This window comes from Pimephales promelas, chromosome 12 (genome assembly GCF_988280905.1).
Source record: "Pimephales promelas chromosome 12, fPimPro1.hap1.1, whole genome shotgun sequence".
NCBI classification, from domain to species: Eukaryota; Metazoa; Chordata; class Actinopteri; order Cypriniformes; family Leuciscidae; genus Pimephales; species Pimephales promelas.
The window spans coordinates 26,691,630-26,705,703 of NC_142780.1; the positions used below are offsets into that span (position 1 = coordinate 26,691,630).

General features: G+C 38.1%; 1 protein-coding gene across 13 annotated transcripts; it reads right to left on the bottom strand.

Annotated features, from left to right (window-relative positions):
• Positions 1 to 395: 395 nt before the first annotated feature.
• LOC120484264 (polycomb protein SCMH1) lies at positions 396 to 13,409 on the bottom strand. 13 transcript variants are annotated; one of them, XM_089117830.1, is made up of 17 exons: positions 13,317 to 13,337; positions 12,197 to 12,284; positions 11,893 to 11,939; positions 10,930 to 11,010; positions 9,300 to 9,370; positions 8,958 to 9,192; positions 8,224 to 8,312; positions 7,784 to 8,030; positions 5,606 to 5,850; positions 4,769 to 4,939; positions 4,552 to 4,678; positions 4,253 to 4,453; positions 3,456 to 3,623; positions 3,255 to 3,386; positions 2,360 to 2,500; positions 1,848 to 1,990; positions 396 to 1,600 (listed from the first exon to the last, which is right to left on the bottom strand). In XM_089117830.1, exons 3-17 carry the CDS (start codon positions 11,915 to 11,917, stop codon positions 1,478 to 1,480), a joined length of 2,199 nt encoding a protein of 732 aa, XP_088973956.1. In that variant the 5' UTR covers positions 11,918 to 11,939; positions 12,197 to 12,284; positions 13,317 to 13,337; the 3' UTR covers positions 396 to 1,477. The 13 variants fall into 13 exon arrangements, with proteins under 13 accessions (XP_088973956.1, XP_088973954.1, XP_088973953.1 ...); XM_089117828.1 differs by lacking the exon at positions 13,317 to 13,337 and adding an exon at positions 12,574 to 12,695 and having other exon boundaries at positions 10,930 to 11,007; positions 12,211 to 12,284; XM_089117827.1 differs by lacking the exon at positions 13,317 to 13,337 and adding an exon at positions 12,574 to 12,695 and having other exon boundaries at positions 12,211 to 12,284.
• Between the last annotated feature and the right edge of the window lie 665 nt (positions 13,410 to 14,074).

Genomic DNA, 14,074 nt, shown 5'->3' on the forward strand with positions numbered 1-14,074 from the left:
ATATCAAAAATGTAATTGTTGATATCAAGAATTTAATTGTGTATATCAAGAATTCATATCCTGGAAATTAATAAAAGCTAAAATGGCTTGCCATACACCTTCCACATATACAGTACACAACACTTTCAACAAACTCTTAAACAATTACGTTTTTGCTCTTTTTGAACAAACAGAAAAAAAAATAAGTGTAAGGTTCCAATAAAGCCGCTTTTCTACTTTCCAATGGTTTAAGATATTCAATGTGTGAACAAACTACTTTACATGCAAATTTCCTTAAGTGTCAAAGAATTAATTTGTGCAGTGTCCCACAACTTATAATATTAACATAGTATGTACTCCATAGAAACTAACCACACATCATTACTCTGAGATCTGAGGCAAAAAAGACAAGAAACTGAGGAAAAGCTCCGTATTTTTATTTGAACTTACGGAGAATGACGCTGTCAACATATGCACTCTACCATATTGTATAAAAAGTACAAACAAGAAAGACAATGTAAACATCAACACAATATAAAATACAGGCAGAGTGTATAATAGCAGTAAAGGTGGAGTCACACTAGACTTCCTTTCATACTCATCTGAACGCATGAATGCAAGTATATACTACGACCTCTTGCGTTGTTTTGAACCGAAAATCGGTATAGCAAAAACACATTTAACTAACGTATCTAAATGTCACAGATTGACCTTTTGGCTCAATGCAATGGAAAGAATAGAGACTTCAAAGCTGTACTGCTTGCAGGGTTCCCGCAAAGTGGACTAGATAATATAACATTTTTTGTTATTTGTCATTTACAATTGATTCAAACGGATGACATAGATGGTGACATCATTTAATGTTGCCCAAATTTGTTCTGAAGTAATTTGACATGCTCAAAAGTCTAGTGTGACCACATCTTAATTCCTAAATCTGCTATGTATAAAGTATGGAGGTTCAGTAATGGTTTCTGAGGTTACAGTCCGGACGGATCCCTGACGGATACCTGATCTAGTGTTTATGTGGAGTAAATTGAAGAAAAATCAGTCTTGTATAAAAAAGCCATACAAAACTCCCTAATTGATGTAGGGTGAAAAAATATACAATTAAATGTATACCATAAAAATTCAAGGCCTAAAAATGGCCTGTATACTGCCCACTTCACTGCTTCAGTCAAGTCTAAACATGAGAAATGTTCCGGAACGGTACAAAAACAACCGCGCATGCAACGTGAGAACAACCGTAAGGATATCCGTCATAAAAACGGTCATGACAGTGCTATAATTGATAACAGAACGTATTTAAACCAGGAGTAAGGGAGTATCGAACAAAGGGGAAGGAAAAGAGATGGGCGGAGCTCGAAAGCTTGCCGACACCTGCAACAGTACTGGGGGGGCAGGGGGGGGGGGGCGTAAGGAACCCAGCATGCAGTGCATCTTGAAATGTGCTTGGAAGGGGTAAAGGGTTGAGGATCAGCCCTTTCAAGTGCAATTATGGTCAACGACCCTGTTTCAGTCTGTCAATGTGGAAGGTGAGTTTAAGAGCGGGACCCAACTTCAGCCCCATGTATTTCATCATGACATCACTGCGGAGAAGGAGGAGAGCTTTGCCATCAATTTCCTACAACAGAAGAGTATCACCCAGACAAGACAATGTTTAGCATTTTATTGCACAAACATTAAAGGCCATTGCACACCGAGTCCGAAGTTCGCATCCGAAATTTTCGTTCGTAAAAAAAAAAATTCGACCTCACGTTATGTCAATCACGCTCGCACACCGCCTCCGAAACTTTCGTTTCGTCCATCATAAAATGAATCGGATCGGGTTCGAAATAATACTTTTAATTTGATAAACTTTCTTCACTTACATGTTTGCGGAAGAGGTCTGCGTGTGGTCCGAGCTGAGGGTCGATGTCTCGGATGAACTGCATGACGTCCTCCACCGTCCACAGGTTGGGGTCCTGTCCACTGGGTCGCGGGCTTTCTCTTGAGCTCACAAAGCGTTCAGAACCTGGGCAGCAGTCAGAAGACGAATCAGTGAAAAATCAAGATCTTCTGAGATTTTGAAGTACATCATTTGTTCACATAATTGCATTCCTATACAAGGTATACAGTGGGGTCCAAAAGTCTAAAACCACGACTGGATTGAAATATTAATACTTGTCCTGTTTTTGCTAGCAGCAGCACTCAAGCTGCATGAACTACACAAGTCTACGTAAACCATTCAGAAAGTCAGAATTTTTATAAAGGGGAGTCAACGTCACAAATCTGCTTCCATTTGATTAGTAACCTAGAAAATGGGCAGAAATAAAACTTTCCAGCTTTAAATTAGATTTGAAGTCCATGCAAATGATCTTCAACGGTGGGCTAGTTTATGTACCTGTTGAGCCCAGACGACGTATTTTCCCTGGTGAGCTGCTATTCTGAGAGAGGGGACGCACTGACAAGCCATGTCCGGGAGACAAATGTGTTTTCTCCGAGACCTCCGAGCCGCCAACCCCATTCTCTATCAGGAAGGGTTCTGATCAAGCGTAAAAATGCACAAACACACACCATTTAACACTTAGAAAAGGCAATAACTCAGAGTTTACTGATACAGTTTTTCTTGGTCGCTTTGGATCAATTCTCAAATCAGAATTTTTTTCTCTCCAAAAATAAGTTCAGATCTCTGAACAATTGGTTTCTTGTTCACATCAGATTTTAACGGCATGTTTTTTGCTTTTGACCTTTGCTTTGACTATGAAGATATTCCTGTTTTTCACCTCCCATACGATAGCGTTGATAACCCATCCACTCTTGAAAAAAAATATAGCTATCTGTACTTTTGTAGGCTTTCATTTTTTTTTTTTTGTAGTGTAAGATGACAGATTCTCTATAAGATATAACTTATGTAAATATCACCAAACTCCAAGTCTGAAGAGACTTTGCCAGCTTAAAAGCAATGAAAACATCAGCGGGTGCTGTGTATGGGTCACACGCTCCGAGTATGTTAATCTGTTCTTGATATCTAATTTTAACATTCTGTGACATATGGTCTAAATAGTTCATTAATTGTAGAATTGGAAATTTGCAAGGCTGCAATTCCCCTATCTGGCCACTGTTTGTCGCCATTTTGTCAAAGTTTGTTGCCCGTCAGATTTTCATAGTAGTCACGTGACTGCAAACTATGAACTGCACTTAGAGTTTAGAGAATGTTAAGAGTGTTTTGGAAAATGTTCCAAAGCGATGGAGAAAAAATGCAAATGTGGTTTTAGCAGTGGAACGGTGTGAAATACCTTCTGAGGAGATACGGTGGTTTTTAGGTATTTTGTGTGGAACGGGATTGTTATGGTAGGCGTCATGCTGAAGGAATCTCTTAGTGCCTCGACCAGGTCCAGAACTCAGACTTTCGGCAAAGTTTCTCCTCTCTACAACGTACACAACTGTAAGATTAAAAAGGCACAAAGAGAGTAATGTTTGCACGCATGAGCGCTGACCTGTGTATGTCCGGCTGTCATAGTGAACTCCTCCCAGAGGGACGGGCTGATTGCCAAACAATGGGTCGCAGTGCAGGTTGTGACAGAGTTTCTCCAGGAAGCGCAGCAGATACGTCACACTGTTCACTGCCGGCAGTGTTAGAGTGTGGTGCTGCTGCTCAAAGTAGGCTGTAAAAGTCAAATGGGCAACATTTTGTGGTTATTATTAGTCTATGATCTTTTAACTAAAAACAAAGTAGGGCTGCATGATTGATTTAAATAAAACTGAAATCGCAATATGGCTTGGCATGCTTAGGGGGATGAGCGGGATTCTTTATTGCGCCAATTCAATTCAATTATTGATTAATCAATTCTTTATTGATTAATTATGTGAATTTTCAGTCTCCTTTTAATGATAGGCCTTACGCATCTGTCAATCATCCTCGCTTGCTATTTGTGGAATGAAGCCAGCGCTATGATTGGTCGAACTCGACTTCTATTGCTGTTGATTTGAGGACTGTGGGTGCACAGAGTTTTTGCGTAGTTTAGTGACAAATCGTACCAGCCTACTTTGAGGTCAAAATGCGTACAGGTTGGCAGGTCTGCGATTGGCTGAAGTAGCCTAACTGGTGTGGTTTAGTGAAAATACCTCTGTGAACACGAACCCGATTAATACATTTTTTTCTCAGACATGTCTGTACGCCAGAGCGCTATCAGGCCTGAAATTGTGGCCAAAACATTCTGCCCTAACAAGAAGTCAAAATAGGACTTTAGAGGCTCTTAGTTCCTTTATGTTAGCTTTGTGGGTCTGTGCTTACCTGATATGAGCTCTCCTCCATGACCTGGTTTGAGGCAGGAGAAGACTATGCTCTGGTTATGTGCACAGTCAACACAGGCCTGAACACACTGCTGCAGCACAGATGAAGCTCGACCAGGCCCAAAGTGATCTGGCAGGGACTGGATACGCCGTGCATCCAGATGGGGACCTACTTTTCCATACTTATTCAAGTACACACATACTGAGACACAAGGAAGTTGTTAGGGAAAACAGTATGCAACAAGGACCGAAGAATTCTTTACCTAGTAAACTTTAAAATATTTAAGACACTTGCGGTACCTGTAGGGGCCTGTAGGGCGGCGCTGGGAATGGTGGCGTGGTCTAGCGGAACTGAGCTGGTGTCTGGTTCTGGAGTGCTACTGCTTGGGGAGGTGGGCATAGGATTGGGTACCAATCGGGGCTTTCTCTGTGTATAAAGAAATAAGAACAGTCAGGAGAAATTTGCATAAATAACATTGCCTTCTAGTTGTCGATTCTTCAGCAGACTAAGTCGCACCTTGCTGCCAGGTTTGGGGCCTCTCTTTTTTGGAATCTTGATGGGTTCTGTTGGGTTCTGCTGCACTTTCTGGCCCCAGCTGGCTGGCAGTTTGCCTCTGGGTTTGCTGATAGGTCTACCAGGACCTCCAATCGCTCCTTCAAGCCACGCTGTCCTTTTGGCCCAGCTTAGCTAGAAGAAAACGTAAAAATACAACAGATTCAAACACATTTCATTTAAAATATTTTGGTAACAATTCCATATTACAAAACTGTAATAATACCAACTCAATCCTTTCATCTAAACATAATTTACTGTCAACACATTAGTCTCATTCGCATAAAGCATATTTAGCAATCAATTAAAAGCTTTCCTGTAGCTCAAACAGTAAAGCGTTTGGTGCTTGCAACATCAAGGTCATGGGTTTGATTCCCAGGGAAAGCAAGAACTGATAAGATTGTAAATGTGTACCCTAAAACACAATGCTAGACGCTTTGGATAAAAGCGTCAGCAAAATGTAAATTATTGGCCTTTTAACTCAAACTTAAGTAGTTGAGTTTATGATAGTGCTTCCCATGTAGAAAATTATAAGATATTGGAAAATCTTATTTCTGTCACTGCAGTGAATTGTCCACCGGATAGAATAAGAGAAAATATCAAAAGCTTTGGGAGTCAGCTGTCCATTGCAGTCCAAAACCAGCCAAGGTCCTAGAACAATAACACACTCAGCAAAACATAGTCTAATTATCGTTAACGACAAAATCCCAAAAGATATCTTGATATACATGTTTTGACAATAGCACAGACCTCTACTTTTGACTATTTTTCATATCATGATGACTCTAAATACTTTTATACCTTGCTTCCTGGTTTGGGGCCTCGTTTTTTGGGGATTTTAATAGATTCCAGTTCCTTTATAGGCTGACTTGTCTGGGAACCAAGTGTTCCTTTCTGACCCCAGTGCCCGGATAGATTGGTTTTCTTGCGGCCAGGCTTACGTTTCTTTTGGGGTGGGGGTCGGCCTGGCGTAGGAGCCATGCCTGTCCCCTCTATGCCACCATCTGGTAGGGCACCAAGTGCACCTAGCGTCTTTGGTAACCCAACTGCAAAAAAATAAAGAAAAGGAAGAAAATAACAGAGAAAAAGAAAATACTGATCATACTGGATAATACAACACATCTTACAGCAACAAACAGAGGCAGAAGATGAAGAGAGACAGGCTTTGTGTGCAGAGCTGACCCATTTTTCTTTGAGACATTTTAACAAAGAAACGAGCTGTGTTACACATTTTTTGGTGCCGGTGGCCTCTGAAGTGCACAGATGAAAACAAATGCGAGAGAGTGCACAACATGAAAAGAGGAAGGGAGATGATCAAACATGTGAATTAAGATTCTTGAAAACAAAAAAAAGCAAAACTGATTAAAAGGTCTATAAACTTTACCCACACGTTAATTTAAAGATTTATCAGACTTAAATTGAGGGACACACACACACACACACACACAAAACACCAGAAGTATCAAATGATCAAATTCAACTAAAAGAGAGCAAACACACACACAAACACTTTACAGACCTGTTAGTGTGGCCATGATTGCAGTTTGCACTCATCCAACTCAGGGAAATGAAGACTACACAACCTCACAGAACTAGGGTCTGCTCTTGATCTTGCAGTGTGTTAATTTGTGGCATCTTGTTCTCTCAGTCAATTCACTTCCTTCCTGCCCTTTAGTTTCGATCTTCTCTCTAAAGCTTTAAAGTCTGCTCATAGTGATGACCATCTTTTTAGAACTGTTAACCCTGAAAGTCATTTATAAACAAAAACGGTGGAAATTGATTTGGTTCTATCCCAGACTGATAGGTTTACACATTTTCCAAGTTTCCTTCAAGCATAAAGACATTCACAAATAAAACACCATAACAACTTGCTTACCACGAATAGCTGTGAAGTTTAGTTTGTATTTAGAGGCCTGACAAGGGTTTTCCTCCTCTGCTAAACTCACTGGCCTTGCGTTGTCTTTTTAACTCTCTTCGCTCATTCCACTCAAACAGTCACACCAGCTCTTCAATGCGAGGCCAGCTAGTGGGCACAGGGTTTGCAGCCGTTCCAGCTGGGTGGATGCCAGCCCTTTGTAAACCAAAACTCTCAAGTTCTTTCTGATTTTCTCCCACTCAAGCCTTTATTGCTTAAAGGAACACGTCACCCCAAAAATTAATTCAGACCTTAATTCATAATTCAGACAATTTTAATATAGACTTTGCTACAAACATAAATTAACATAATTTAAATTGCATAAAATTCTTTTCCAATGTCACTGATTCCCTAAACTCCCTAACTCCCTAAAAACACTCATTTACAAGACAACAATAGTACAACACTTTTGTAAAAAAAAAAAACAAAAAAAAAAAACAAAACAAATTTAACATTGTAAAGGAAGTCTAAACCATAAAATTGTTCAATATATTTTTATAATTAATATTTTAATATATAATTTATTTCTGTGATGGCAGAAATACAATTACTCCACTCTTCAATGTCACATGATCCACCAGAAATCATGCTAATATGCTAATTAGTGCTCAAGAAACATTTCTTATTATTATCATCAATGTTGACAACAGTTGTGCTGCTTAATGTTTTTTTTACTTTTGTGATACATTTTAATTCAGTGTTCTTTGATTAATAGAAAGTTAAAAAAAAACGGAATTAATTTGAAGTTTTAAAGTGACTTTTGATCATTTTAATGCATCCTTTATTATTACATATTTTATTTAAAAAAAAAAGGACACCAAAAAGTTTAGAATGGTAGTGTAAATTGCATAAATGTGCTTTTCTATTATATCACTAATTCAATTTCAATAACCACTCTAAAACAATAGGTAATACCCTCACTGTCAGAGTGTATTTAGCACTGGCCTCTTTAAATGAGGTCTTTTGTTCCTCAACATCTCAATTCCATCCTTCTCTGTGCATTAATGTGAATGCAAACACTTGTCAGAAAACTAGAGTCTGAATTCGTACTAAGTGATCCATACCTTTAGTGCCTGGCGGCTGCAGGTTGTCTCCAGTGAGCGTGCACCAGTTGACGGGGAAGATGTCTCTGGAATCGTAGCGGCAGTAGTAATCAAAAGCGCCCCGCCAGCCGTCAAAGGTGACCAGCACCTCCACACCCCGCAGCGCGCCCACTGTGGCAGGACAGATGAAGTGAGGATTCTTCCTGTCCACTGCCTCCAGCTTCATCCCCACCTCAAAACAGTTCTGCTCTGGGGCAGGTGGCTCTTGCTGGAGGGTCAAAGAGATGTTGGGAAATATGAGTGAAAGAGAAACATTTCAGACAAAAAATGTGACAGGCAAACATATTCTCTTTGCTTCTTTTAGCATCAAATAACCAACACATTTAAAAATAATATCTGAACAAAAACAATTAACTTGACTTTGAACCAATTGTGTGTGTTAGTATATTTGCAACAGATACCTTGTGAAAGATTCGGGCTGGGGCCATTTCTGCTCCATTGAGTGTTTTTAATAAGAACATGGGCCAAGATGATGCGTTCAGCCGAAACCCTAGAGAACACAGAACATTTAGAGTCAAATACCACTTCAAATTGATCAAAACAGATTTTTATGAAGGCAAGGAAGTTGCTGATTACTTGTGTTGCAAGACGAGACAGCACTTTGACAGTCTTATTGTGCTCTGTTTAATTTTCACTTTGGCATTATTAAAGTCATGTAAAGTAGTGTGCTTTTAGCTAAACTCAAAAGATGGTGCTAATGGGGTAAAATTACTTATCTTCACTTGAATGATTTTTTAAAAAAATCTATCCGCTTGTTACTTCTGACTTCACACGTCACCGTTTCCGGGTCCAAGCGCTCTATCAGAAACCAAAAGTAAACGGTGTGCTGTAATACTACAGAAACGTCATGATGATCCTAACCTTTTTCTCCATGCCAAAATCTCCAATGGCCAAACAGTGATGCATCTTTTCAGAATTGTTAAAATGTTGTCCAGAGACTGTAGTATACATTGTGAGTTTTAAAGAACTATACATAAATATTGCTCATAAATAGCCGTTGTGATAATATTCTCACTTTGAAATGGAGAGGTTTGGACCCGGACACAGTATTTGTTACGTCTTAATGACATAGTCTTAACAAGCAGATTTCACTGTGAATAGAATCAAGGTTTTAAATGTGCAAGAATCTAGAGACCTAGTGGCGGCTGCAGCATGCCTCCGTTTTTCTCGCAATTGCCAATGGGCTGGATTTCTGCAGAGTCCACCAAGCGCCAGAAATCATTCTTGTTGTCGCTACCGTCCAGTCGCAGGCGGAGGCGAGAACCCGTCAGACCCACCACTGTAGCAATGCAGGTCGATGTAGTGTTTCTAGGATCCTGAGCTTCCAGCTTCATGCCAGCCTTAAACTCATTCACTGGAGGGGTCGTGCTCTGAGAATAAGGGTAATCGTTTTATCTTTCTGTGGTAGTATGACATTTAAAATTGGTCCATAATAATGAAGTGTTCCACAGTTGCATGTGTGGATGAAAAGACTCACTTGTCTGAAGCAGTGAGGAGGAGCAGCGACTGCTCCTGTCTCTTTCAGGTACTTCTCCCAACTGAAATGCCCTTAAAAATAGACGTAAACATGTCAACATCAAACAACTCTTGGGGCTACAATCACACAGCCTTAGTGCTCAATTCCAATTTACTGCTCGGATCTGATCTTTTTTCTTTTTTCTACCATTGTTTTAAATGTGGCCAATATCAGATTCTAATGTAAGTAGATCATAATCCTGGAGTGACCTGCATGCACAAAAGAATTATAATGCTAATTAATGTACACTATCCCTGTCAAATAAATAAAAAAATGATAAAAAAAGATGTAATGCAGCATGCTGTCTTACGCAAGTAAACACAAAGGACATTAAAGTAAGCAATTACCAACGATTTATTGTGTGATCTGCCGTGGAACGGTGGAAGCCAGCAAAGTTATGCATAGGCAATATAAAAAACAAAGGCGAGGATGCGAAAAAAGAGCAGAGTTTTTGAACATTTATGATACGCACCCTCATGTTTTGTTTTTAGAGCCGTCACTGTAATACTAAGTTCTGAGACATCACCATCCTTCCTGAGTACCTTTCGCATCTATTGTTATGGTGTAAAATCTGACTCCCATTGACGCAGAACTGTGATGAATTGTGAATGGTGTAAAAGTCACATGAATTCCAATATGACTCTTCATGAAGAGGTCACGACTCACATTGCAAAACATCTGACCTGTCTCGGATTTAGGACCACATATGGAAGTGGCCCAAATCGGAATTAAAAAAGATCAGATTCCATGATCCATGGTTTGTGCGATTCACACTAAAAAAAAATTATGTTAACAGCCAAACTAAAAAAATTGGATCAGAGCACTAAGGCATAGCAGTGTGAACATGAGGCTTTTGTGTACCATACCATTCCATAACTACGAAGGAGGCATTTATACTCGACGCACTCGCCGTTGTACTATTCTTTCAAACGACAGTCCGGACGCATGCATTTTACCTTCGCCTTTAAATTAGTGATTTAAAAGCCCACTTGTCCTATGTCGATTAACCTTTGTGAAAATATCCTCACCATCTTATAGTGACAGCAGCCTAATATTCCTCCTGATGTTTGTATTTTTAATGTTAATCAATCAAAAAGACTCAATGCAAAGAAAAAAAATCACTCAATGCTCTTGACTGAATAACTTTTATAACTTTTAAAAAGATTCATCCAAAGATTCAGTGATGACTATGATTGTTCAATTTCTGTACCTAAGCTACTAATCTAAGAAATAACTGAAAAACTTCATTTATTCTTATTTTTTTTATTGTTTATTTGTGCTATTGCTTGTAGTTTGATTATCTGTTCTTATTTTATTTCAGACTGTTGACTTGTCTTTAACAGTGTTTGATATTTATATTATATTTATGTAAATTTGTTTTAATTTGCATTGTTCTTGCATTCCATGTAAAAAGTCTGGCGAGTATTCAAAAATGTATAAGCCAATGGCGAATCAAGTTTCAGTGTGTCCGACCGTAGAGGATTGTTAAGTCTTCCAGACTACTTTTAGATGTGAATCACTATAATGCTGCATGTGCCCCAATTTAGATATCTGACTCAAAGCAGGTATTTAAGTGTAGTGTGTTTTCTACCTTGGTACTGTGATGGCACACGAGAGGGACGACCACTGCGAGCATGCTTGATCCGTCTGCTATCTTTCCACTCAATAGCTACTGAGAGAGGAAAACACTTCAAAATCAGAAATCACCACATTTTTTTATTTAACCTGATAGGTCAGAATATCTCCCCTGATAACTGTTATATTATTCATTATTGAAATAATGACAAGATCTTCGCGAGAATCTTCCTAAACAGTCTGTTATGTCTTAAATGAACGTAAATAAATAATTGATTGAATTCATGTGTTAGATTAGATCAGCGAATTAGCAAATTGTGTTACTTTAATAAGGATGAATCTATATTGAATTAATACAGTGTTTTTTTTACATTTGATTACTTTATTCAAACTCTGCAGTATTTCTTACCTACTTGGAAAAACACGAAAGAAGCACTGTTTATTTCAATTGTATCTAATATTTATAATATACATCGTATATATTATTTTATTATATTTTATTTATTTGGGATACTGCTTGGAATTTGTTATTTGATCACTGACTGTATACAAGTTTACATGGGTCAAGAACAATGAAAACAACCATTTTTATTGTGATAAATAAATTCTACAAATTATGTTTTTTATAAATAACAAAAAATCCTGCATCCTATGTGCCCCACATCTTACATTAATCATGTGTTTTTATGTCTTGCAAACTAAACATTGTTTTATAATTTGTGTTCATTTAAAGTAACATTTTCAAACTGGCTGACATAAGGTTTTGTGAAGTAGCATTTATATCGAGTTTATATTAATGTGTCAGAGTGACAATCTGACAAAGGAAAGTGTGATATTTTACATTTATTTATAAACTTTTATTTGTCTGTTTATCAATGTTACCGACAAAAAAAGTAACATTTAATTAAAATGCCAATTTTTCTATTCAAAAATAATGCTGCAAAAAATATGAAAGTACTGAACAAAAAAAGAGGATCACCTTTCTGTGGTCCAGGTTTCTTCATGATCCAGCTTTTCCCAACCTCTCTGCGAAACATAAACACAAAACTGAGATTTTAAAGCTGTTTTCTTACATTAATGTCTGTTGTGTTTGGTTCAATGTGGCATGTCTGTCTGTCTGTCTGTCTGTCTCCCAGTCTGTCTCCCAGGCATTGAATTGTTGTCCTGGTCAGCTGTCACTGGTCTCTCATTATTGAAATGCTGAACACTGCCAATCAGCTCCAGAAAATGGACAATAACATGGATATGGATACGACAACTAGCTAAAAGGAAATTTTTCTTACACAGACTCATTGACCTCTTCAACATGTTTCTTTCCGGACTGACGCAAAGGGCCGTTGAGTCAGACGCTTAACAACCAGCAGCAATGACCTAAAAGGTCAATGTGAAATAATAGACAAAAGCGACATTGAAGATTGAACCCTTCATATTCAAATGAATAATAACATAAGAACAACAACAACACGATAATAATACTATAAACGATAACACCCCGTTAAACCATCGGGTTTTTTAACATTCAAAACAATTTTCAATCAATTCTACTAAACGTTAAGTTATTCTGTTCGCGCGCGTGTGATAATGTCTGTGTTCATACATCGCTCCATCATGTCTAAATGCAGATTAGATCAATAAAAACTAAATGTATGCGTACAGATACCTCAAAAGATGGCTCCTTGTCTCCCAGTTTTCCAGTTCTCTGTTCAAATGCAGAGCGCCTTTGAGCGCCAAACAACAGTCCCTCCCTCTCCATAAATGACAGCGCGCAGTAGTGGCAGGGATTTGATTCATCCCAAAATGATTCGAGTCTTTTGAATCAGTTCATTAAAAAGATTCATTCGTGCAACGAAAGGAATGAGAGGAGAAAAATATGAGTCGATCCCTGGAGATCATGAATCATTCACTTAAAAGATTCGTTCACGAACCAAGCACCACTAGCCTCGTTTCACTGGGACGTTACTCTCCTCCAGCTCGACAACTCGAACAAAAGCTTATTCTGTATTTTTTTTTAAATATTTTTAAAATATTACCAAGCTCTCTAGGGATGATTTATGTGCATTGAACGCTATACGATAGACTTTTAAGAACACAGCATACAAAACACCACACTCAACAAATATGATGCTATGTTACGTAGCATCATGCATATTATATTGTACATTTCTTCATGCTATTCTGACCTCGATCCTAAGAAACTAACAGTAAAATATACTTATTTGGGTCTTTGTTTTTGTAAGGCAACACCTGCAATGAATATACAACGAGCATTAGCTAAATGCTAACCTAGCAACTCTCTTGAGTCACTTTTTGTGTTTTCCCCTTACATTTTCCGAAACTAAAGTTATAAAGTGGTGTAATAACTGCTACGCAATTATTACGGACGGTAGGAAGGGGACTGTTTACCTTGCGCGGAAAGGTTTTTGTGTGAGGGTTAGTGTTTATCCGCCATGTTTTTAGTGCGCGTGTAGTCTTGTGTGTGTCAGTAGCAGCGCGTGGAGAGGGGAGGGGCTGCACGCGACTGCACTAGACGATTAGACTCGTATCAAAATGGGTCAAGAAGGCAATGTTAGTTATCCATAATGTGTATGTATGTTAACCAAAATGTTTGGGGGAAAAAAACTTATCACGTGTCATAATTTTACATTAAAAAACTTACTCTTAATTTGTTTCACATTTTCATTTAATATTTGACATATTTATGTATTTACAATTCAGTGATTGTACTTTTATTTATTGCAACGTTCCAAATTTCTGTGTTTCTCAGAAGCGGAAGTCGTCATAGTTGGGTAAACTTTTATTGCGGTTATTGAGTGAATACATTAAATATAATTTTGTGTTCCCATTTGCTCAAATAGCAAAAGAAAAACTCCACAATAGAGTCTCAATTTTCAAAAAAGAAAAGAGAGAGAGAGAGATTGATAAGGCAGTCAGAAGAGAGAAAGAGAGAAAAGGCCTCTATGTGCCATTTGAAATTTTGTTCTAGAATGACCATTTTTATCAAGCTTGTGTATTTAAGTTCAGTAATTTCACTTAAATGACAATTAATAGGTAATCTTCATTGCCATTTAAGTGAAATTACTGAACTTAAATATACAAGCTTGATAAAAATTATAATTTTAGAAGAAAATTTCAAATGGCACTTAGAGGCTTTTGCATCTGAT